The sequence below is a fragment of the Gordionus sp. m RMFG-2023 genome, chromosome 3, assembly GCF_954871325.1.
Source record: "Gordionus sp. m RMFG-2023 chromosome 3, tfGorSpeb1-WG-v2, whole genome shotgun sequence".
Classification (NCBI taxonomy): Eukaryota; Metazoa; Nematomorpha; class Gordioida; order Chordodea; family Parachordodidae; genus Gordionus; species Gordionus sp. m RMFG-2023.
In genome coordinates, this window is record NC_088777.1 from 15,889,169 (window position 1) to 15,915,980 (window position 26,812).

Genomic DNA, 26,812 nt, shown 5'->3' on the forward strand with positions numbered 1-26,812 from the left:
ATAATAATAATAGAAAGACACCGCCGCCGAAGGTGGTAAAAATTTTTTAGGGGGGTAGGCAAAGATTTTTGAAGGGGGTTTGCATCCAGTGAAAATCCTGTCATGTAAACCCTGGAACCACCTTTGGAAAATTGCCGGTTCTTGTGAATATCATTTTAAGCTAATAAAAGTTTTCACCTTTTCCAACACCCCCCCCCCTCCACTCCTTTCTCTCCCAAAAATCTAAATAATATATCACTATGAACAAGAATTTGAAGAAAAAAATAAGTGAAAGAATAATTTTTTGAATAATAAGTATATTTCAAAATAAGCATTTTCATAAAAAAAAGATTTCAAACCCCAAAATGAACTTAAAGACAAAGACTTCCAATAAAAAAATGAGGAAAAAACTAATCTAATAGTTCCTTTACCCCAATCCGTTAGCTAAATTCTCTTATGCAGATACATGATCTACAAATTGTCTAGATGCAAATACAATCTTTTCAAGATATCTATTTATTATAATTTAATCATGTTATGTGTGCGTGCATTATGCTCAAATGGAAAATATATTGTTAAAATTTTATTGTGTATTTAAACAGGTATTTTCTATTCAGCATAAAGCATTCTCATAGTATTTATTACTGAGGCATCCTCGTTTAAACATATTTTTGCCACATTAAGTAGTCTTTAAATTGGTGGGATGGAAAGAATGATAGTGTTATACTTATACTCCATAAATAATACTTTAATATTAAGAAAATCTGTAAAATAATAAAATCAGAACTTATTTTTAGGATATCAAAGTTTGAATTTCTATCTAAATTCTCTTATGGGTGTGAAAAAAAATATTATATAAATTCTTTCTATTTGTGTCTGCGATTTATCATTTATTAGTAGTGTCACTAGGGGAGGGCGACGCGCAGGGTATGACCCCTCTGAAAAAATTTAAAAAGCCCCCTGAAAATTTTGTTAGCTGGAAAAAAAGAATATTTTGAAAATAATTTTTATGATTACCCTGAGATTAAGTCTAGTGATACCCCTGTCACTTAGAAACTTTGAAAGTTCATAATAATCGATGTCATTCTTTTCATTTTTTAAAAAAATTTTTGGAATTTGAAACCAATCCAATTAAATTTGAAAATTTTCTGCAGTGTTTCTTCGATACTTAATTTTAACACCAATATTAATTAAAAAGGCATTTTATCATCCGTTGTTAAAAATAAAACTTGTCTTAAATTGGAAAAAAATAAACTTTGACAGATATTTAATAACTTTAAAACATAAATAGGATTAAATACAAAATTTTTTATAATAAAACGTCAAATAAAATTGTATCAATAGATGCATATACAACTAAAAATGTAAAAAGTCCTATTTATAAAACGACCCGTTTAAGATTTTAGCCAAGATAATATTATGTAAACCTTAAGATTTGACAAATAAAGGTCGTAACCTTTCTGCCATTTAAGAGCAAAATCTCTAGGCTTACACATTATTTCTTCTAAAATAATCGGGCCGTTTTTAAGAATTAACCCAAATCCTTTTTAACACCAAAATATTTAAGATACAGACACAAAATATTGTATTTAATTAACAATTCTAATGTGAATTGACAATGTATATTGTTCAAAATGCTATAATTAATTTTGGAGGTAGGTGACTTACTCTTTATTTTTTTTTATTGTATAACATAGTTTGAAATCGGATCCAAAGCTTAGATCTTAGACTCTCAGCATCAAATCTAAGAACAGGACCCTTTCTTAAAAGTTTAAATGGCCGTAACCAAGTTTTAAAATATATTCAAAATCGGAATCAACTAGAAAATTTTTTGGTTTACAAACTCTGACTACAATATCTACAAGATCATTCCTTTGTGACGAATATATTTTTAAAAAAATATTCAGTAATTGATGAGATTTTTCTTTGATTTAATACAACTCTCCTATCTTCAGCACCAGTTAAAAGATTGTCTTCCTTTCAAGATTAATTAATTGGACATTTGTATTATCTTTAGAAAAATAGTTACTAAATAAACTAATGGGTAAACTTGTAAGTTGTTTAATATATTCCAAAAGTTCCACGTCTTTATAAAGAAACCATTATAGAGAATGTATTTTATAGAGAAACATTTATAGAGAAAACAATTATAGAGAATGCATTTATAGAGAATTGTTTTATAGAGAATGTAGTTTATAGAGAATGTTTTATATAGAGAATAATTTTTATAGAGAATTAATTTATAGAGAATGATTTAATAGAGAATGCCGTTTATAGAGAATGGTTTTATAGAGAATGTCGATTATAGAGAATGATTTTAAAGAGAATTATTTTATAGAGAACGTCTTTATAGAGAATGACTTTAAAGAGAATGATTTTATAGAGAATGTTGTTTATAGAGAATGATTTTAAAGAGAATTACTTTTATAGAGAATTATTTTGCAGAGATACTGTAGAGAATTATTTTGTAGATCTTGATTTTATAGAGAAATATTATATATGGGACAATTATAGAGTTCAAAAAATTTATGCGGGATTTGAAAAATATATCAAAATTAACATTTTAACAATATAATTCAGTAGCTTGATTATTAACTCAGCTAAACCAAACCTGAAACGATTTATTAAATATGTATTAACCGTTATTAAAAAAATCTAAACTGAACCAACCATTTTTTAAATTTTTATATATTGCATTTATATGTCAGCTAAATTAGATTATAGAATGGTTCTAAACTTTACCCTTATAGATATAATATGACGGACGAGAATCTTGATTTTAATTTTAATTAAGAAAAGGTTTTAACCAGTTGTTTGGGTAAAAAATATGTCACATTCCCGTTCGTTCTGCGTTTCAGAAAAAGTTTCTAAAAATTATATAATTTTCTTTCTATTTTCTTATACAAATTTTATTCATAAATCTTTTTAATATAGATAACTAAGAATTCATTAATCTCTAATGATACACATTTAGATGTATGCGATTACTTTAATATAAATTTGAGTGTGACCTCTATTTGGGGTTCCACATATTTATAGAGAAATCAATATTTTTGATTTAATAAGCACCATAATTTTGTCCTATCTAAAAAACCAAAACCGTCAATTGAAGGTTTCTATATAAGATATTATAACGAATGCATTACCGCGAATGTATTATAGCGAATGCATTATAGCTAGTATAATACAGCGAAAATATTATAGAGAATGCATTAGCGTGAATGCATTAGCGCGAATGCATTATCGCGAATGTATTAGCGCGATATATTATCGCGAATGTATTAGCGCGAATGCATTATCGCAAATGTATTATCGCGAATTCATGTCGCGAATGCATTATCTTAAATGAATACCATCAGTTGCATTATCGGGAATGGAGTTTGATGAAAACTAAAATTTTATATTTATCGGCCTTTAGACAGATTTAGTTGAACCTGGAAATTAAGTTAAAGTCGTATTAGGTCTAAAAATATTTTTTTTTAAAATAGGGTTAAGGCTTTTGATTTTTTTGACTCAAAAAATATAAAAAAGATTCTAAGCAATAAAATATCTCTAAAGATTAGGGTAAAGGAATTAAATTTTTATATTAATTGATTGTTTAAATATGCGTTTAGTTATATTTTTCAATTAAATTTGGGACAGGACAGGCTCAGGCCTAAAATTTAAAATTTGGCTAGGCTCCTAAAAATAAAGATTTTGGGTGGAGCTTTGGCCGAAATAAATAAAATTTGCAAGGCACTAAGAAAGGTTTTATCTAAAACATTGAGCCAAACAGATAATTAGACCTCGGAAATTATTTATATTATTCTTTGACAAAGCATGCTTTAATTAGTGATGGATTTAGTATGGACTTGATAAGCATTTTTTGATAATAAATTTGTATAAGTTCTCTTATTGTTTAATCAAAAAGACAAGGTCAAAGCTTATCACAACAAGACATGAAACAATGTTCAGCATCATGGTAGATTGTCGAATTGAATTGCTGTCCATTTCAGAACTTAATTCGTGTAATCTCTGATGATGAAATTGCCTCTATTGTGACTCAGGAATTGGGAAAAACAATAGATTATTGATTTCCTTAATTGATTCTTGCTAAGTTCTTGCTTCCTGGCGAGTCTTTTCTAATTATGTGATCAAAGACAAAATTGTATAAAAATGGATATAGAAATATAATAAATATAAGTAGAGTTAAAATTGAATGAATTGAACATGTCTCATATTATTAAAAATAACTTTGCTATTTTTAAAACAAATTATAGTATATTTCCACTTCAGCTCAGTTGCTATATTAATCTGATGAATGTCATAAATTTTATTAGAGTGGCGATAATAGTGATTGGACGTTACTATCATCTCTGAAGATGAGAAAATTTAATGGAATTAAATATTTACTTTGTAAGTTGTACTTCAGGGAGTAGATACAACCCTAAAAAATCGAATGGTGGAAAATATCTCTTTTTTACATTTTCTATGCCTTCATATTTTTTAAAATGTGTATTCTTCAAGACTAAAAGAGGTTTAGAAAGATTTAAAATAAAAGTTTAAAAGCAAGCATTGACGGATATTAAAATTAATTAAACAAGCTGAAGCGAACTTATCATTTATGATTCCACTTTTTACAGTAGAAAGCAAGGTCCTATAAAAAATATATTAGAAAAGTAAGATATCTGTCTCAGGAAGCGTAGATAATGAAAATCCATATGTTATGCTGGAAAATAAAAATATTGCTTATCATGAAATTTATTTTATTAAGAAACACCCCCCCCCCCTCCCAACAGAAAAGTTTGAATAAATAATTAGCCCTAATGATACGAAGAAATTTAAATATTAATGATAATTATATTTGCTTATAACCAGATCTATAGACCGACTACCAATAATAAAAAGACGCTTAACCATTCAAACAATGTTAAACAGGACCTTTTACCACAGGGGAAGAGGTTATAACTCATGATTGGCATAATTAAAATGGGTAGTTTGTATTTGGAATTCCGTTGTTCTGATTTTGATGTGGTATAGGAAATGAGGAGAGTGGGGGAAGAAGGGGGGTAGTATTATAATATATGATGCAAAATCTTTTGATAGGTATTTGAAATAACTTCTAAGTGTAAAAGAGTTAGTAAAATATTGTGCAATCTGCTGCAAATATCAAGCTTCGATATTTTCTAAATAAAGACATTACAATGCGATGGAAATCAGTGTATATCATGATACAAAGCTTCTTATAATCATATGATGAAATACAAGTTTGTCTGTGAACCAACCATATTTAAACAAATTGGTATCAATAAATATAATCCCTATATGTAAATAAAAAATTTCTTATAAATATTAAAAGTCTGATCTTCGGAATGTTTAACAAGTGCAAAAAACCTATAAAAAACATTTTAAACTCTTTTATTCATCTTTCTCTACACTGATAAAGAGTTTAGGCCTGTAATAGGAAATTTTCATTTTACTAATCAATTTAAAGAAAGTATTATTTTAAATTTTGTCGGTGTATAATTATTAGGTAAAGGTTTGAACTATCATTTTGTATTTTGTAAATTCAGATACAATTATTTTCGGACCTATGATGATTTTGACAGAAATTGATCCAACCACCCCCTGGTCTTTCCTGCCTACCCTGTGAATATTAGACAGTACTCTAGTGATCTTTTAACTAAACTTAATTTTGGTAAGGCGATAGTTTGATGGGTATTGTTTTATTTTTTGTTATTATATTAAATTTAAAAATCTGATTTTGCCAGAAATGCACCTGAATAAGTGTAGAATACCCACCCTTAATGTTGCGCAATCGGTTAATTTTAGGCAATTCCAAAACGGTTAGCCAAGTTTTTAGGTTAAAAAATCTGCTAAGCATAATTAGGCTTAGCATAAAAATAGGCGAAAACTAATTATTCAAAAATTAGGCATCGGCTAAGGAGCTCGGTTAATCGCAATATATAAAATAATTATATAAAATAATTTTAATAAAGGCTAGGTTTAGTGTTGCATAACGCTGACGGGCGATTAGCCTAGCTCCCAATCCCTACATTTTGTCTAATTAGTTTTAGGCGATTTTTCGGTTAAGACAAATTATGTTTAGACTATTTTAGGCTACTAACACTACTTATAAATTTCAGATTAATGTAAATTAAAATTTCTTCAGAGGTTCAATATAAAATCTTCTGAAATTTTTAGGGTGGGTATTCTACACATATTTAAATGCATTTTCGGCAAAATCAGATTTAAAATTTAATATAACGCGCTCAATTTATGATTTAAAATGCAAAAAATAGAACAAAATACCCATCAAACTATCGCCTTACCATAATTTTTATTAAATTATATAGATTTTCATTATAAATTATTAAATACAAAAAAATTTTGGCGCAATCGTATGAAATTCCCAGGGTAGATTCTCTTCGGAATTGGTAAAATCAGATTTATTAGGGAAATTATAAAAGCGCACTATAAATCAGAGACCTACAGGCCCGACCTTAAACCTGAGACGTATTTTAATTTTTTTAAATATACCCGAGCCGAGCTTAAAATTTTATTTTTTTAAATACACGGGCCGGGTCAAAAAAAGGTTTTTTTTAAAAAACTCGGGCCGGGCCATATATTTTAAAACCAAATATTTTAAATCACCATTATTATCTAGGCAAATTAAAAATATATAATATATTTTAAAAAAATCGGGGCCGGACCAAGCAGATTAAAATAATGCACAAGCAACTAAATATTGACAAAATTTTCTAAAACAATTGGCGTAAGGCTGGCTTTGTTGCTAATAATTTTTTTTTTAAATGGCTACTCTACTAGTTAAAGCAAAGCACTAATAAAAACTGATAAAGAAGGAAACATTTTCATAATTTTAATATTACTACTTCTAATTGTTCAGCGTATTTTAAAAAAAAATAACAACAGGAAACTCAAAAATATTATCATAATTATTCATAAGCAATACAAATGAGGAACGTGAATAATTTTTTTTAAGATTATTTTTTCCCTTTTTTTTATTCAAGGGTTCCGAGAATTTATATGACGGCATCTGGCTTGTTTTTTTGAGAAAATTTATTTCTAAAATAATACTTAATTCATTTTCTATAAATTCATTCTCTATAAAATTCTTCAATATAAAATTATTCTCTATAAAATCCTTCTCTATAAAATAATTCTCTCTAAAACAATTCTCTGTAAAATATTCTCTAATAAAACAATTCTCTGTAAAATATTCTCTATAAAATCACTCTATAAACGAGATTCTCTATAAACGACATTCAAATATAATTGTTTTCTTTATATAAAAGTTTCTCTATAAAATAAATTCTCTATAAAATCATTCTTTATAAACGACATTCTATATAATTGTTTTCTCTTTAAAAGTTTCTCTATAAAATAAATTCTCTATAAAATCATTCTCTATAAACGAGATTCTCTATAAAATCATTCTCTATTAATGAGATTCTCTATAAACAACATTCTCTATAATTGTTTTCTCTTTAAAAGTTTCTCTATAAAATAAATTCTCTATAAAATCATTCTCTATAAACGATATTCTTTATAAACGGCATTCTTCTATAATTATTTTCTCTATAAAAATTTCTCTATATTTGCATTCTCTATAAAAGATTATCTGTAAAGACGGGATACCTTCCAAAACGATTGTATTTTATACAGGGTTTTCCATTCAAAAATATAAAAAGTCCAATCAAAAAAAAAGTACACCCAAAAAAGAAAAATTTATTTTTTATATATTTTTTAAAATTTAAGTGTTCCTAAATATTTTGATTTTTGATAATTTTTATGATTTCATTTTCATGGTATATTTTGGTATAATTATGAATGAATATTCCTACCTAAGTGTTATTTTAATTTCCTTTTAATAATTTTATTATGTCCAGTTAAGGAATTATACCCAAAGTAGAGCTACTATATAATTCAAAAGAAATTAATCAACGATTACTGTATATTTGCAAGGATTTTTTGATAATTTTTATGATTTCATTTTCATGGTATATTTTGTTATAATTATGAATGAATATTCCTACCTAAGTGTTATTTTAATTTTCTTTTAATAATTTTATTATGTCCAGTTAAGGAATTATACCCAAAGTAGAGCTATCTATATAAAACTTCAAAAGAAATTAGTCAACGATTACTGTATTTCTAACATTTTCCTCAAATATGGTTCAAAAAATGTCATAAAACATGTAATACAGCATATTTATAATTGCAAGTCTCACTAGCCAAAATAATGCCTGAACCTATATCTTGTTTATATAAACCATGAAGCATAGAAAACCCTAGGTACATAAGCACTTCGGCAGAAATGCATTGAGAGAGGTGGATATCCATTTAATTTGTAATTAACACCAGAAGGAATTGCAATAGAAAATTTATTACATTTGTCTTTATAATTTTATTTTACACCTGCCCAAAATTATATATCAAAATATCCAAATAAGTATTTCGAAAAATAAAAATATTATATAAACAGCTGACAACAATAATGAAACAATCATAGCTATATTTTTCCTATAAAAAAACATCGTTTACAAAAGTGAATATAATATATTATGTTTTTTTTTCCCCTATAAATATCAAAATGAATGAAATATATCAAACAAAATATGATGATTTCTTTTTCTTTTTTTTCTTTCAGGATAAGAGCTTCAAGATTTGAAAATAATCGATCTCCAGCGGCTTTTTATTCGCGTCTTTCGCCAGAACTAGCATGGTATTAACCTGAGGGGAAAAAGTGATTAAAATTTATAATATAGAGGATTTTTATTTTAAATTTTGGTTGTAAAATTCCTTATCTTCTAAAATAATAAAAAAAATAATAGGAGTACTTACTGATAGAAGACTTCTATAATTTATTTATTTATTTTTTACCTCCATTAAAAAAAATTTGGATTGGGGAACTGCAGATCCCATTAGCTCTCATTTAAGTATTTATACATTCCCAGTTTAGATGATTTTTAAATTAAATTTTTTTTATCATTTTAGATATTCCTAATTTTTCTATTTATTGTGATTTTTATCATTATTGGAAATTTGAATTAATAGTATATAATATAGCTAGTTAATCTGAAATAAAGACTAATCTAGAATCCTCCCGTTGACGACTTTATTATAGTTTTAGAAAATTTCGCAGTAAACTTTTAACCCATTCATAATATTATAGATTTTTCATATAAATTAAAAAATATATGGCAAAATATATGAAATTAATTTTAGGTAATCTATACATGCTAATCGGATTATTAAATAGTCCTTATGCCAGATAAACCTAAACAAGTAGTTTAAGATTATAAAAAAATGATTATTTTATAGCATTTTAAATAAAACTGCTGGACTGCAGACAAAGAATGCTTAACGGCATAACTAAGAAAAACTTTCAAAGACTAGCGAGAAGGTCAAACTTCCAACCCCAACTGGATGAATGCGTCGTTGAGATCTAAAAGACTTTCTCCACTCTACGCTAACTTATATTTAGAAGAACAAATTGTTATTTTTTTCTATTAATTTGGATTTCTAATTAATTATAACATTGTTTTTTGGCACAATTATTGGGATGAAGCAATCTCATAATAGGATTTTACAATTGCTAATAAATTGATAATTATCGATTAGAGAATAATATATTGAGATTTAATTCATTTAATTTTTTTTAAATGTTTGGTAAACTATTTTTTCCATGAATGCTGATTCATTTTCCTCGTTGTATTTGGGATAAACGTACAAATTTTGATGCAATTTAAGCGTTAGGCTATCGTAATTGCACCTTATTATTTCTAATACCTTTTTATTTATTTTTAAAATATAAATTATATAGCAGATAAGAAATGTAAAATTATTATATCAAAAAAAATAATTCATCCTCAATTAAACAAAGATATTATATCAAAAAAATATAATAATCATTATGATTAAAATTTCCTGGAGCTAAAAAAAATGTCTTGCCTCCCCCTTATTTATAAAAAAATCATGGTTTAGACTAATATGATTAATGATACACAAACTAGAATAATATAAATATATAGAAGCATCATTCTGATTTCTAAGACAAGAAATAGTAGTTAATATTGATATTTTATTACATAAAAGCATTGTTAAATTATGCGTCTTTTTTTAAATATCTAAAATGGTAAAGTTTTAGGAGGTGAGTGACCCATAATTATAAAAATTTAAAGCCTAACATTAATTTTGGGCCAAAAATGGAGTTAGAATGCTTTGATAATCAAATGAGGAGAAATATTAATTTATAGATTAACTTGTTCGGGAGAAAAAGATTGGATATTATTACGATCGGAAACGAAATTAATCTTCGAGCGAAAGTGGATAATGATAGCGCTTCACATAAAATTTTTTAAAAAAAAATAATGTAAATTTACTTATAGGCCCAAAAAAAACTAGCGAGAAAGATTAAGGTTGATTAAAATTAGTGATATATAGAGCTAAGTAATATATCATTATTTTACCTCCTAGTAAAGTATTATCTCAAATAAAGTATCATTTTAAACAGGGTTGTGCATTTGATCGGTCAAATATGATTCGGTCAATTTGATATTTGCCTGGTCAAATATTGTCAAATTCAAATAAATGTTTTTTGACAATATTAACTTTATTTTATATATAATAGTAAAAAATGAATCTATGTAATATTAAATTATATTTTTTTAAATTATATAATTAATGTTTTAATGGCAGAGTCTTGATCCGATTTAATTCAATATTATCATTTTCCTTAATATTTTTAATCAATGTTACAACTGTTGTCGAGATCTTCAATCGATTTCTTTTCTTCGTATGAATATACCCCAAATCGACCAATTTAGTTGTGAAAAAGAAGTATAACTATGAATTGTTAGTAAAATATTAGACATTTCTCTTAGGTGGACAAAGCCCATTCCAACCCGAAATGTGATTGTTTTTTTTTATAAAAGTAACGATTTCCAAATATTTTTAAATATACAGCCGCTTTTACATCTGAAATTTATATTACTTAAAATATTTGATTATCATCACCTTGTAGAATGCCTAATTCTTGTATTATATCACATGCTTCATCAAACTCACTACTACTAAAATACTTACCTTATATTGGGTATCCAATAAATAATCAGCAGTGTGAGCACATGTGTTGTTTGTATCGTTTTTTCTTTTCAAACGTATTTTTTCTTCGGGTGGAGAAATTAACAAATCATGGCATGAATGAATTATGTACTTTCCAAATTAAGCAATTTATCCCTTTGCGTTTAAAACAATATGATAGCCAATTGTTATAGAATAGTTTTAAATTTTTCGTTTAAAATATTTCTTCATTTAATATATTATTTAGTAATTTCTTTCCGACAAATATCCAACAACTTCAACACTGCTTTCATAGCTTTCTTGCATATTTGTATTTGCTCCTTATATTTTATTGGCAATGCCCATCTTGTTTGGATAATTGTAATAAATCGTAGTAATTTTCTCAAACCACGCCTTAGTAAAATTATTATATTTATTTATATATTGAGATCCAATCAGATTAATAGTGAGAAATCTTCTTTGATTTTTATATTTTAAATGAAATTCTAATATTTTAATATAAAATTTGAATCAAATCGATGCCTTTATGATACAAATATATTTTAAAATAAATTCTAGCCTAATTAGATTATGCTTTAAGTACATATTAGTTAATTACAATCTATTTATTCACCAATAATATCTTAGAATATTTGACCAGGTAAAATACTCCTTCGATTCTACATATTTAAAATGATACTTTCAAGGTTTGCAATTTTATACTTTGAGTTTTAAATGATATTTTATAAATTTAAAATGGTATAACTATGCAGGAAAACAAATAAAGTATAATTTTATAGTGTAGACAGAGGGAAAAAAACAATTACTTAATTAATAACCATAAGTTTTATTAATTTCTTTAAAAAAAATATGCCAAAATACCTAAATTTATTGTTATTAATTTTTTTTACAAAAACCAGTGTTTTTTAAAAACGGCTAATTCAATATTTCATCCAGAAAATAATAGGGCCTAAAGATTTTGTTCATAGATAGCACAAAGGTTTGGACATCTATTCGTGAAATCTAGAGGTTTAGGAAATATTTTTTATTGAGTTAGCCGTTTTTAAAAATGGGCTCAAATCGAGCGGTTTAACAACCAACTAACTAAGTCCTATCATCTATTATAATAATGTATTTTTTTCAAAATTGTAATCACTTGATATTAACGAATGAATTGGATAATTCAAAGGCTAAATCTTTGTGTGTGTTGTCTTGATCGGATAGCACCTTATTGACTAGGTTTTGATTTTGTTTAAAATTTTTATGTATAAAAAAAATTTAGAAAACAAATAAATTATCTAAAAATTCCTTTTTAGTGAGTCTCACCATAATGTTGTAAATTCCTATTATCATACTTGGTATTTCAAAAAAAAATATATTATTAGAGGGGGTTTGCCTCTCAATAAATTTACTGTATGCTAAACCAAATTTAATTATTAATTATTGAGGGTTCCTTTTATACGAAATCTAACCTAATACTTTGTTATAGTCGAGGTTAAACAACTTAAAAATATAGATTTAAATTTGCAAACATTTTATTAGAACCGATTTCCCGGAAATTTTGCTGGTTCTTGTAAATTTTTATATAAGGATTTAAGATATTGGTTCCTCAATTTATCCCGTTTCCGAGGGTTTCAGATTACGGTTACAAACTCTTGTTACATAATATATCATATATAATTTTGTTTGTTAACTTCTTCTAACATTAATGGACGATCATTATAATTTAGCCGTTTTAATCGTTAATACAGCTATCTTCTAACCCTACTATTAAAAAACGAATCGAATAATAAATTCTTAGAATTCGATTCTTTTAAAACAATCAAATATTCGTCGTACGAATAGTTAAATATACCATTCTTATTTAATTGGTATATTTATCAGCAGAGGTACCATTTGCAAGGTCCGGCCCGGCCCGGATTTTTTTTAAAAATATATTTTATTTATTTTTGATTTTTATAACTAATAATGGCGATTTGAAATATTTGGTTTTAAAATATACGGCCCGGCCCGGATATTTTTTTTTTAATTTTCAGGCCGCCGGGCCGGGCTTAGGGCCGGGCCTGCAGGTCTCTGATATTTATAAATAATAAATATTCGAATCGTTCAAAAGAATTGAATACGAATAATTTATAATCGATTAGTATTCGTTGAATAAGCTTAACCCTAACCCACCAAAAAAATTAAAAGGGTCTTATTAAAAAAAAGTTCGATAAAAAAAAATGAATAGGTAGATCTAATATATATTTTTTTAAAAGGGTTAATTTCAAAAAAAAAAAGGTAAATCGTTATTTATTCCATTTTATTTTCTACAATTTTTATAATTTATTATTTTTGATCGAAACTTCTCCTTTTTATAACAAGGAAAACTAAAAATTCAATAAACAAAAAAAATATTTTAAAAAAAAATTAATAATAAATAAATTACGTAAATTTTGGGTGTTATCGAAAATTTCGTGCATCCTAACCATTTCGTAGTAAAGTTGATCGTAGATTTGGGGGCTAGGAAGAAAATTGTCGCCGAAAGTGATAAAGAAGTTAAATATCGTGATAATCTTTCACGCACCCAAGTTTTAATCAAATTACAAAGAAGAAAAGGTTTTTCAAATTAAACAAAACATATTAAATAAATTAATTCAGTTTTTATCATTAATTGTTGTTACTTTTTTTGACTTCACTGATTTTAAAAAAAGTAAAGATTTTAGCCAAAAAATATAACGTAAGCTTCTAAATTTCGCCAATTGGCTAAATCTCAAGGCTTAGGTAACATTTTTTGGCTAAAAATGTGATTCAATCGTTTTTTTTAAACCAGGGAATACAATACTAGTCCAGGCGACTCAGTTAATGTATCCCAGAATTATTCTAATATCTTCATTTTTTTTATTATAAATACAATGTTTTTTTCACTTATATACTTGATTTATCAGTGGTAAATAAAAATATTGGATGGTTCCAGTATCATCTAATTTTTCTGAATTGTTTGAATCGTTTTGGCATAAACGGAAAAAATTTTGTTTGGAAATCAAGAATTTGAGGGTAGTGAAGAGTGCTTATCAAATTTAATTTTTTTTAAAATTTTATTATTGATCTTTTTTAAACCTGATAGTATTATATACTAAAATCTATTTACATGTCGTTAGTTGGATAGTAAGGTTTTATTTGCTTATTTTTGCTTTTCTGTTGGGAAGAATTTTTTTTTTAAGTCTAGGCTTAAATAAATTATAATTTTAAAAATGACAACGGCCTATCTGATCAACAATTCTGTGATTAATTTAGTGTATAACAGAGATCTGCTGATTTCAGACTCGGCTAAAAATTTTAAAAAATTGAGTCCGTCTAGTATAAACTAATTAAATTCGTACAAATATATATATAATATAGTAATTTACCAGACCACAATTGATTCCATTCGTAAGGCAAACGACACTTGGCTCTTTTTTGGTAACATAGAACCCTGTGTACGATACCTAAACATATGCTGGCAGTATGAAGAAAAAAGATTATATTTCTTGAATAAATTTTTCATTCTTTTCTAATTTTTATATTAAATTTATATTCCGGCACCATAACAGAATAAGATTATAAAAGCAAAGTACATTGTTAAAATTGTTATACTAAATTTACTCATAATCGGGCAAATCTTCTCATGATTTTGGAGGTATAAATTATAAAAAAGGGAATAAAAAAAATATTAATAAAAAACTAATGAAGAAAAAAAATTTAGTTGAGAAAAATCATGTAAAAAAAATATTATTTTTATAGGGATAAATTTATCAAATTTACCTGTATAATTCGTGGGGAAAATTCTTCATGAGGTGGCACATGAGAAATTCGGACAATAAATCTTTTTTTAAATATTTTTTGGGTAAAAAAAAGGGACCAATTATATAAGAAATTTATTTTTAGAAATAAAAAGAAAATATGCATTCAACATTAACAATATTATATCTAATTTTACCTTTATAATCAGAGTTTGAATTCTCAAAATATAAGTTTTATCATACTAAATCTAAAATTCCAAATCTTTTTTGTAAAAAATCTTTTATGAGAAAATATATCCTTATCCCCTGGACTAATGGTCTCCCACTAACTTGGAACTATACTTGTATCGATTTTGCAGGAAAACTGACCTCACATTTTCTGCCATTTAAAATATATAAGTATGCTTAAAAAACAAATATGCTGGCCTCATAAACATAGTGTTCACAACAACCTAAGGCATGTTCGAAAATAAAGCTATTAATTTTATCAAGGCAAAAAATGGAGATAGATTTCAGCTTCGTCAGCAGATTTCTCTTGAAATCTGCCGGTCTAATTTTTTAAACATTCACTCTTCTCTAGTGTTAAATGTACTACTTTTTTAAAGTACTTTTTAATGTTTATTATATAAAAATTTATTTATATTTTCCTTTCATATAATTTTTAATATATTCTCATTTGTTCTTTTTAAAAATATATTTCATTTTGATATCGTTAATATTTTATTTCTAAATTGAAACCGTTTTTTAAATAAAATTACCTTTAAAAAAAACTTCATCTTTCATGATGAAATCCTAGTTTCTAAAAAATTTTGATCTTCAAAAATTTTAAGAATAATCATTTTTTCTCACACCAAGTACAAATTGAGAATTAAATGTTTAAAAAAAGATAATTTTTTTTACCTAATAAAAAGCATATTAATGGTCTAGGGGATAGAGTTCCGTTTTGATTGAGTTTTCTCCTATGAAGTAATGGCTAGTTATTATTTTTTTAATAAAATAAAATAAAGACAATAAGAAATATTTTTTTTTAATGATCAGTACACTAGCACTAGTTATTGTTGATAAAATATAACTAGTTACTTGACTTTAATTATGCCAAAATCTAATTACGAATATTATATAATTCTATAATTAACGAATAATTCTAATATTTATTTACCCTACTAAGTCCAAAGCGAATTAACTTTTCGTAACTAAAAATGTATATAATACCCCTTATTCACAATTAACTCGAACATGGCAAAATTTACAAAATATGCTGTATTTTTGTATTTTTCGTCACGAATTCCCGTTAACGGACAGTTATATCTATATATATTATGCTTACAAAAATTAAAATCAATTTTGAACGTAGCCTTATTTAAAAATAAAATTTTCTCTAATGTATGTTCTTAAAAGTTAAATGTTGCTATCACTCATTGTTTTAAAAAAAGGAATAAATTCACCAAATTTGTTAATTATTTTTTTAATATGTTTAATATGAAAACTTTTGGATTTCCGAAATGAGAACATTATTTTATTTTAAAAAATCATTAAAACGGTTTCATCAAAAAATTACATACATTTTTTTAAAGATATCAGATTTTAAATGCGTAATTTTTCCCCCCACCTTTAGTGGGTTGCCCCATCCCCTCAACTAAAAATTCTAATCTCTACAAATTAAATCCTAGGGTGTCAGTCTAGTCTGGTTTATGTCAGATACCTTTTAAAAAAATTGGGCTTAATAGTTTGGTAAGTATTTTATATTTTCTGTAAAGATTCGTGGTGGAATCGATTTACATACAAATAATTAATAAATTAAAATATAAATGCATTAGAAAAATTTAGAAATAAATAAATAAAAATGATATATGTTAATCAACCTTTCTATGTAAATTGACAGTAAAATTAAGATTTAAATCGTGCATCAAGGAATTGGAATAATGATCTTCACTTAAGCAGGTCAATATGAGACAGCATAACTTGCAACGATCAAAATTTTCTAATATAAAATGCATTTTTTGTAAATATTTTAAAAATATTTTACAAACCTTTAACATTCAAGAACATGATAGAGGTGTATTCCAAAAATATGGTGACCAGATTCTTGGGTTGAGTGGAGTTGATACCTCCAATTAATTCTTTAGCGTAAGAATTATTAACTTTGGCCAAATCATCGTTAATTTGTAGATTATCTCTTGAGCCATTATTGGCTATTCGATGTTTATTGGTTGATTGGTTTAGGGTATTAATTGGAATATTGTTGGGATTCGCGTGAGTCTCTACAACGTGGCAGTCATGATCCATATCTAAATGAGACTGGATTTTTTAGCAAAAAGATGGAGATATAGTTAAATCATATAGTTATTTATACATTCTTTATAATAACTTTTATTATATTTGTACCACATAAATTTATGCTTGGAGAAAATGATAGAAGTGATCCACATCTAAATGAGACTGGTTTTTTAGTAAAAAGATAAAGAAATATCTAAATCTTATAATTATTTTTAAGGATAAAATGCCTTTTTGTCTTTCATTCATTTTCTATTAGTATTTATTATAATAATATTTAATATATTTGTATAACTACCTTATTTTATGCTTGGAACAAAAATAATATAGATATTAAGTGAGAGAAGAAAAAAAAAGGATAGCTAGTTTATATAATTAATACCCGATGCCGGCCGATATTTGCATTTATATATAACTTTTTATTTTTATTTTCTTACTTAATATATGTATATGCGCACTCTATTATTTTAGATATTACAAGTGAAAAATATGTCACATCCAAATATAATACAAAAGAGCCCTACGTACGAAGTAATTTTTTGGCGGCCAGACTTGAACCCGAGCACAAATTTTTGTTTCATCCCTACCCGAGCATGACTAAAAAAATTTGACTTTGAGTTTAAATATTATATCATCAAGGAAAAATTAAAAATTATGTGTATTTATTCACATTGCCACCTTAAATAAAAGTATATTTAACCCCCATAAATAGGTTATTATAATTTGCCAATGATCCATTCTATAAACAATTTTTTAAATATAAAAAAATCTGAGGCTATTTAATTGAATAGATCTTCGGTAAAACAAAAATTATCAAATGAAAATATTTCATAACTGTCATAACAAGATTAATATTATAGATTTCTGTTGACAAAATGTAGAATAATAATATGTATTTTATTTAAAGTGATGGAATCGGATGTATGTAAGTAATAGAGTTTTAACTAGTCACAATACATCACAGTTACAGAAAATTGTTAATTTGGGAAATGGAAATTACGTAAATGAATAAGTAAAATGCGTTAAGGCATGTGATTCAGATTGACATTTGGATGAAATAAAATAGTTATTGAGGATGTTTATAATTTTTAATTTTTTCTTCAACAACGTTTGCGGGCTTCGGAGAGCCTGTGCAGGGCTCTAGATACAAGCAAAGCTTGTTTTTCATTTTTTATGCGTTAGTAAATAATTAAAGTAAAATAATAACAACTAATTCAATATGATCAAATGGAAAACATGTTTTTGGCTGTGATCAAATGCCGGTCACAATCCCGTTTAACATTTGCGTTCCGTTTATGGTTAGTCTTTGAGACATAGGGAATATTTTTTCCTTACAATATGATATTAAATTTATTTTCGAATTTTGTAATAAAAATAATTATATATCTATTTATTTTTAATGAATATATTAATAAAAAGTTAAAAGTCTTTGAAATAAGTCCTGTCCTGGTGGAGCGTTTTTAGGATGCGTCCCATTTTAAAAATTAAAGATAAGTAGGGACGGGACGAGATGGACGTTTGATCATCACATTTTATAAATAGGATAGTTTTTAAAAATATATCACTTTGGAATACTAATTCAGTTAAAATATTATAGCATGCAAAAATTAATATAAATCTAATAAATCTAATTTTTTTACGTGGGTCAGAGTGGTTATAAAACTCCTATTAGAATAAACGGCTTCGTAAAAGGCCAAGAGAGCTATACTACTGGATTCATCGTTAGAAATTCTATAGCTAAGCAATAATTTTTTTTTAATATTAAGCATGAATAAGCTAATCGTTTTTAAAAATAAGAAGGATAACTATATTATAAAACCCAATATTATTTAAAAAATAAATGTAACCCGTCCGATTGGGTCAAATGTCTACTAAAGGGGAGGAATGGTTGAGAGGAATTCCCTTCTCTTAAAAAAATCCTGTCTATGCCTGTGATATAAATAAATATTTATTAATAACCGCTATTTTTAATACAAAAAAGTATAAAAATGAATTTATAAATCATTATATATATTTTTTTAAATTATATCTATAAATACGGCTTTCTCGCAAAGATGTCGGTCAAATCGAAACAAGTTTAACCCCAAAAAATTTATTTTATAACATTTTAACTTGCGGTGTGTTTTATATTTAACACTAACTCTAAATAAATCGCTGCTTGATTATTAAAGAGGTCTAACTCAATTTGGCCAAAAATTATAAAATCTTATCATTCGGGATAATTTTTAAACCCAAGCTCAGTATTTTATTTTGATTTTAGTATTGAAAAATATACATTAGAAGCACTTTATATAAAATTAAATGAAATAAATAAAATCCCTAATTGATTACGTAGCCTCGCAAATTTTTTTTTAGACTAGGCTTTATTTTTTATGTAAAAAATGGAGGGGGTTAAATAACTGATCTATGTGGAAGTTACCGGAACTTTTCCCTTTAATAATTATGAGATGAAAGGTTCTCCTTTATAAATTATCATTACAGAATTAAAGAGGAAGAATATATTTTTTTTAAAACACGTATTAACAGGAATAATCAAACCAATGCCACTAAAATAAAAGAGCTCGCCCAAATTTAGAAAAAAATATATATATTTATCATAGTTTAAATAAAAACCTATGCTCTCCCGATATATCGCGAGCGTCGAGATCAGATTGATAAGCTGTGGGTGACTTTTTTTATATTTGAAAAATATGAAATAAAATTTAAAATTTTATGGCCATGAAACATTAAATTATATAAGAATTCAAGTAAAAATGAATAATATATTTTTTTAAACTCAATAGCATCATTTTTAGTGGTCAATCAAATGCAGTCGGAGGGAGGGGGGCAAGAATTTTAATTACGAATCAAAATTGAAGAAAGTATGATTTGAAAAAGGTTTTCTTACTATGTCAAAAATCTTTTTTTAAAAATTCTAAATGTTTTAAAACTTTCATTAAAAATTTTAAAATTTTTTAGAATTTTATTTTGGACATGTTTTTTAAATTTATATTAAAAACACTTATTAGTTCTTTTTCAATAAAATTTCAAAAGCTTACGAATTTAATTTTTTGATAATTTGAACACCGTCTAAAAGAACATTTAACCAGTTTTGAACTGAACTATAAAAAAAGGACCGAATCATAAATATTTTAATCCAGTTTAGATTTAAACTGGTTCGCATGGTTTTTGATTATTTTTATTTTTAGATTATTACCTTCAAATTTGAAATTTTTATATATTATTAATTTTTTGCGATTCTATTTTCCTTGCGAAATATTTACGTCATTAATTTTTTAAATCCGTTATTTCCTTCAAATTAAAAATTTCCCATGCAATTATCACTGTCAAATCAATACCAAATTCGTTATATTTTTAATATAATAATTATCAAGCAAATTTCTAATTAATTAGACAATATAAAATAATTTCATATTATGTCAATTTTGAAATTAAATTTATTCCTATGTTATTTATAAATTTGTTTTTTTTAAAAAACCTGTTTTTTAATAAGAAAAAGACCATATATTCCCAATATTCTTCTTAATTTATTTTTTTTAATTTACATTTTTAATCTTAAAATGATAAAAAAGTATCTCAATATAAAAACTTCAATTTGAGTAACATTTCACCAAATTATTTCATAAAATTTATTACTTTTATTTATCCTGTAGCCAATCAAAAAATAGGTTTACCTTTCTTTTATTGGAAAATTTTTAATGTGGCCAAAACTTTTAAAATTTTAAAAAAATTTCTTACCATGAACTAGTCTTCCTTAAAGTTTTAAAACTTTTGAAAAAAAATTTTAGCCACATAGTAAAATTTTATATAATATCTATTATATTATAGTGGCTAAATTAAATACGCAATTACAAAAAAATATAAAGAATTACAGAAATATAAAATTTAGAATTTTAAATTCTATTTCTCTAAAGTTTAGATGGAATATATTTTTTTTCAAACTTTAATCGAAACCAGAATTTAAAGAAAATCTTTAAAAAAAATTTGTAAATGTTTATTTTAAAATTTTTGATTTCATCTTGAAACATTTTTTATGCATGAAATTAGAAAAGATTTGGGCATTTTTTAAAAAAAATTAATCAAATATCTCTCATTTAAAAAAAATTTTTTAAAAAAAAATTCAACTCTGATCGAAACTAACCGAAAATCCAAAATTGGAGCAAGCTGATATAATTTTTTCTTGAAATAACAATTGAAATTGAACCACTTAAAAACCCTGTTTATAACGGTATAATTTAACAAGATACTTACTATTCGCAAGGAATTCCATAATCCGTAGTACCAATTTCCCGAACTTTTATTTTCGAGTTGTTCCCTCTCGTTAGAATGATTGGCGTGATTCTTGTTTAGGCGGTTCTTATTCTCCGAAAAGTTTCTAAATTTTAAATCATGTTTTTTACAAATTTTTGCGAGGAATTTCTTAACTAAATCCTCATTGAAAAAAAAATATTTTAAATAACCCCCAAAAAATTATTTTTGTTATTTAAATGGTTTTTCTTCTTCCTATAAGTCCAGCTTTTGTGAGCCTAACAACTTTTTCCCATTATAATGAGAATTGTTATATTTACAATATTATAGATCAAAGCAGCAACTTCTATCCTAAGTCACTAATAGTCTTTATTTCTACTCACTTCCTAATCAAAATTAGCAAAAAATGGCATATATATAGGGAGAAAATTTACTATCACCACTCCCCCCCCCCATTTTACTGACGATCTTGGGTCTATTCCTTCCTTAACTACGGTGTTAAAAGCCGATAAAAGTAGCTCCCATTATCAGGACTGGGCAGTAACACGAATTCTTGTATAAATACTAAATACAAATATTTTTTTGTATTTATATTTATTTGAATATTTTGGAAAATATTTAGTATTTGTATTTTAAATACTATAAAATAAAAAGTATTTTGTATTTATTATGATTTCACAAATTTTCGGATGAATATAATTTTTTTTTATATAAATTGAATTACAAAATTTAAATTCACTTATTTAAATATTAAATTTGTGACCCGAGTTAGCAAAAAAATTAATATCATTTATTTTAAAACCTAATATATTTTAAAATGAATATTACCTAAAGCGAAAATACAAGTTTTTTTGATGAGAAAGATATAGTAATTTAGATAAGGAGTTTCTAAATTATAGCTATTATGTATAAAATATTTTTTGCCGGGATTCTATAACAACGTCAACATCCTCTAAATGTAAATTGACAATTTTGGATGAAAATTTTTTCAAAATATCATCAAAAATCAATAATGTTAGTAAAAGATAAATGTAATCTCAGCTACAGATAAAACAATAGATTTCATCCTCCAGGAATTTATTATATGATATGTAAAACGTTTACATCAATCATTTTGCAATTATTAAATAATTTGTGATATGCTACTGCTACAACAATAAATATATTATTTATAATGTTTGTATTAGGGCCATGATGTTAATTAATTTTTTTGTGTATTTTTATTAAAATTTTAGAGAGCGTTTAATTTAATCTTTATATACAAAAAAATTTGATGCTTTCGAATAGCGTTTGTGGCCTAGTCGGTTCAAGGGGTGTATCACAATCCGATAGTGCTGGGTTAGAATCCAGCAAGGATAAATTTTTTCTAATGCTTAGATGGTTCCGTCTTTGGGGAATAATATAAAGTAGATCTAACTATAAAGTAAGTCTTATTGCATTTTAATAAATTTTGGTCGTTCCTTAGCAAGTGGAAACGTCATATATAATGATCTTTTGTATTACTATACGATATTCATATTTTTAGAAAATGTTTAATAAAAAAAATCTTATTTAAGTTAAAAAAAATTGATAGTGGTAACTAAAAAAATCTACTTATGTATTCGTCAAAGTATTTATTTGTGCGAAGAGTTTGTATTTAAATACTTTTTTTGAATTTTTTTTATAGGCATTTAGGAGAGTTGTTAAAAGATACTTTTTAAATGGATCTATATATAGATATATCGTCTAAATGGATCTAGATACAGATACATTGTCTAAAACATATCTAGATACCAATACAGTTTTAAAAAATTATCAGACACATATTATTTTTATTATATTCGTTTTAATATTATTTAATATATATTTATTTTAATTTCTAAGCTCATACGAGATAAAATTTGCACTCAAATATTTCTATTTTTAGATAAAAAAGCGTTAATAAAAGTATATCAAAATGTATCTTAAAAAGTATCCGATACATATATCTCTAATAGTATCTAGATATAGATGCTTTCTATAAAAGTGTATCTAGATATAAATACAGATATGACATAACAACTCTGGTATTTCTTATTTATAAAATACATTTTTTTAAACGTATTGTATTTTATTTATATTCAAATATTATTTTTGAAGTGTATTTGTATTTTTAGTCGAATACATTTTATAAAAATTTGCCCACCCTGCTCCTTATAATGTGTTTCGCTTTTTTTATCCTTTTGAATTTTTGTCCAAAATCTTAGAAGAGTTTTCATTCTCTCTTTGCAAATTTTTTGGTACTTTAGATAATTGGGGATAGGTATTATTTACTCCCTATATTGAAATATTGTAAAAATTTAAAAATTCTACATCCCGTTTAATTATTATTAGATATTATTGATTTCTTTTTAAATGCAAGTTTTAAAACTTAACAAAAAAGTTTCTTTATGACTTTTACCTCTATATATTGAAATATTGTTAAAATTTAAAAATTCTACATCCCGTTTAATTATGATTAGATATCATTGATTTTTTTAAAATGCAACTTTTAAAACTTAACAAAAAAGTTTCTTTATGACTTGTTAAAGGTGTCCAGCGTGACGGCAACGTATGATCCGTATCTCTTTTGTATAATTTTTTTTTAAAGAAATGCAAAAATAAATCAATTTAAGTTTTTTTTACTATAATTTTAATCGGCCTTCAAATTTTGAATAAATAATTTATACGAAAAATAAATGATGAAATAAATAAAATTGCATTTAGATCAATCCAAGACTCGGGTTTAACAATTATACTTTAAAAGTGTAAAATTAAATTTACATAGTACTAAAGTAAATTTACATAGTAAACTTGAACATGCTTTTTATAATTATTTTTTCCGTTAAATTAAAAATGTGGTAATTACGTTTAGACTTGATTGTTCGTCGATGATCGAAAGCTTCATTATGTAAGGGTTAGGTGGATTCTTAATTTATTCGTGATTTTATATACATATAAGCAATTGAGTAAGGATTACGCATATAATATATAGTGTATACATTTATGCTAGAAGAAATTAGCATGAATAGCCGAGATTGAAAAATATTCTCGTATTAAAAGACCAGGGTACTATATTTGAACTAATTTTTCATAGGTTAGACTCGATTGGAGGAAAAAATATTTAAACTCTTTTAGAAATATTCGATCCATCTAAAAAATAGATATGATTCAACCCAGAAAAATTTCAAAAATTTAAAATTTTACCAAGGTTCTAGTCTGACCCGAAAATATATAATATAAAAGTCTGGTCTTACCGATTCGGGAAGAATGTTTGTCTAAGTTCAGATAGGGTTGGACAAGTCTGTTTAGGGACATGTACCATTTATCTTAAGCGCCAATTACCTACTCCGGGTATAAATGTTCGATAACTTGACAACCCGACCTCTCTTAATTTATATAAAATTTTTCATATTAAAAGACTATTAGCAGACATCGAATCCAAAACTTTAGCCCTTTAATACCAATAGGGCCCGAGATATTAGCATCAAAAATGTCGAATATTACATTTTTTTTAAATAATGAGACAAATATTTTTTAAAAAATGATCGATAAATATAAAAACTAAATTGCATTTTGCCAAAGAACTAAAAAGAATTTATAAGGTGAAACTTTTATTTACGTTAAATAGTTTAAAAGCCAATTCTGTGAACAGGAATTAGAGTTCATGAATTTTGAACTATATTTAGCGGAAATTTTGATAACAGGAAATTAATTGAAACCAATTTTCTGAAAGGTGTCTGAGCCTATCATGGATTCGATGGGTTGTCTATAAATCCGTCCTTTGGTCAGTGATCTCAAGATGTTCAATCAAATAATTATAAATTTCTGAGCCCAAATTTGAATTCATGACAAATAGAGGTCCAAACATTTCTGCCATCTACAAAATCTCCAGGTTTACCATAATATTATTTTGGCTAAAAGCTTAATAGGGCCATTTTAAAAAATCTACCCCAATTTGGGCTTTTTAACAAAACTATTAACTAGAGCCCTATAGATTAAGCTTGTATAAATTGGACAATGCAGAATTTATTATTTTTTAAAACTGGCCATGCTGGGCTTTAAAAATAATGTTTTATTTTTTTAATAAAATGATTAAAATTTTATGATATTTGGTTAAAATTAGTCATATTATCTTATTCAACTTTATAAAAATGTCATTTAATTTTTTAGCTTGGATGGTTCAGGCTTAAAATAAAAATTAGGATTGGTCCAAGATTAAAAAATTAATAAAAATTTTGGAGTGAGCTTGGACCAAAAAAAAAATATTTTATTTTCAGGGTTCTAGTACTAATATTACATATATACAATTTAATCTTGGATGTTAATTAAATTAAATTTAATTATAAGATTTTGAAATATGATTTTAAAAATAAAAACTAACTCAGATAAATGTAATAAAGTAATTATTTACCATATACTTTTTATAATTGAAAAGAAGTACCAATATCAAAATTATGTCATCTAAATAATTGGTCTGATCTATTATCATCTTGATAAGTATTTTTATATGAATATATATTTAAAAAAATTTGGTTCTTACTGAGAATAATGTTTCAAAAATGTTTTGGGTTGAAAAATATTCAATCAATTGATTATCATTCAATTTTTCAACAATCTGTAAAACTTTATATATAATAAATAAATTATATTAGAGTAACTGTTAATATCGAAATAATTATCTTGAATGAAAGTTGATATATAGGTGATATGATGTTATTCTTGTGAAATAAATTCTCAATATTTATAATTAATTCCTATAAAAATAAATAATTCTTTATACTATATAATACTTGAATAATATTTAAATTGGAAGCATTCATATCAAAGAATAATGATAAAAAAGGTGGGTTGGATGTATCTAATATATCAACATGTTGTATAATTTTGAAAATTCCAAAAAGTGTCTAAAATAAGTTCATAAAAATTAATTAATAAATTAATTACCAATAATGAATTGAAAATTTTTATCTGATGATCCTCTTTTAATACCATTATACAATAATTAATTAAATTTTTAAAATTTTCCTAAATAAATTGTTATAAATAAATTTTTGATTGTTTATAAAAACTTTCAGATTAATCAATTCATCGTAACTTAACAATCTACCTTTTTCCTCAAATATCTTAGAATTTGCCTTGATCAAAAAGAACTCCTCAATAAAATGTGGGTATAAAATCAAAAGATCTTTGCCCTAAAAAAATAATTTTGATAAAATTACAAATAAAATACCAAATAAAAATCATCATATATTGTTTTTAAGCGTTCCTTAAACTTTACCATAGCCGGTGTGCAATTTAAAAAATCTCAAAAAACATATGGTTTTGAAATTTGATTCTTCTGCATAAAAATCTTAGGTGAAACAAATATAAATCTAATTAAAATTGGTACTAAACGATGACCAAATATTTAATATATGTTAAATCGATCAAAAAAGGCACATTTTCCGCCCACCCCTTTCTGGAAATATTTAGATAAGAATATAAAT

The 26,812-nt window shown here is 25.4% G+C and overlaps 1 protein-coding gene across 1 annotated transcript; it reads right to left on the reverse strand.

Moving 5' to 3' along the window:
* Positions 1-8,387: 8,387 nt before the first annotated feature.
* Positions 8,388-26,679, reverse strand: LOC135926050 (armadillo-like helical domain-containing protein 3). The gene is made up of 23 exons (XM_065461713.1): positions 26,557-26,679; positions 26,396-26,518; positions 26,271-26,351; positions 26,117-26,230; positions 25,985-26,080; positions 25,867-25,941; positions 25,738-25,815; positions 24,193-24,252; positions 23,867-23,910; positions 21,330-21,453; positions 19,692-19,747; positions 18,719-18,815; positions 16,835-17,102; positions 16,667-16,785; positions 15,705-15,777; positions 14,827-14,887; positions 14,433-14,521; positions 13,959-14,092; positions 13,472-13,598; positions 12,200-12,278; positions 10,245-10,323; positions 9,658-9,771; positions 8,388-8,712 (listed from the first exon to the last, which is right to left on the reverse strand). Exons 1-23 carry the CDS (start codon positions 26,605-26,607, stop codon positions 8,626-8,628), a joined length of 2,229 nt encoding a protein of 742 aa, XP_065317785.1. The 5' UTR covers positions 26,608-26,679; the 3' UTR covers positions 8,388-8,625.
* Between the last annotated feature and the right edge of the window lie 133 nt (positions 26,680-26,812).

What these genes read in the sequence shown, in the direction of transcription:
- LOC135926050 (XM_065461713.1), bottom strand. Translation starts at nt 26,607, where the DNA reads ATGGTAAAGTTTAAGGAACGCTTAAAAACAATATATGATGATTTTTAT. An exon ending in TTTTTGAAACATTATTCTCA is followed by an intron (nt 25,816 to 25,866) that starts GTAAGAACCAAA and finishes ATACTTATCAAG; the next exon opens with ATGATAATAGATCAGACCAA. An exon ending in TATGGAATTCCTTGCGAATA is followed by an intron (nt 19,748 to 21,329) that starts GTAAGTATCTTG and finishes ATATAAAAAAAG; the next exon opens with TCACCCACAGCTTATCAATC.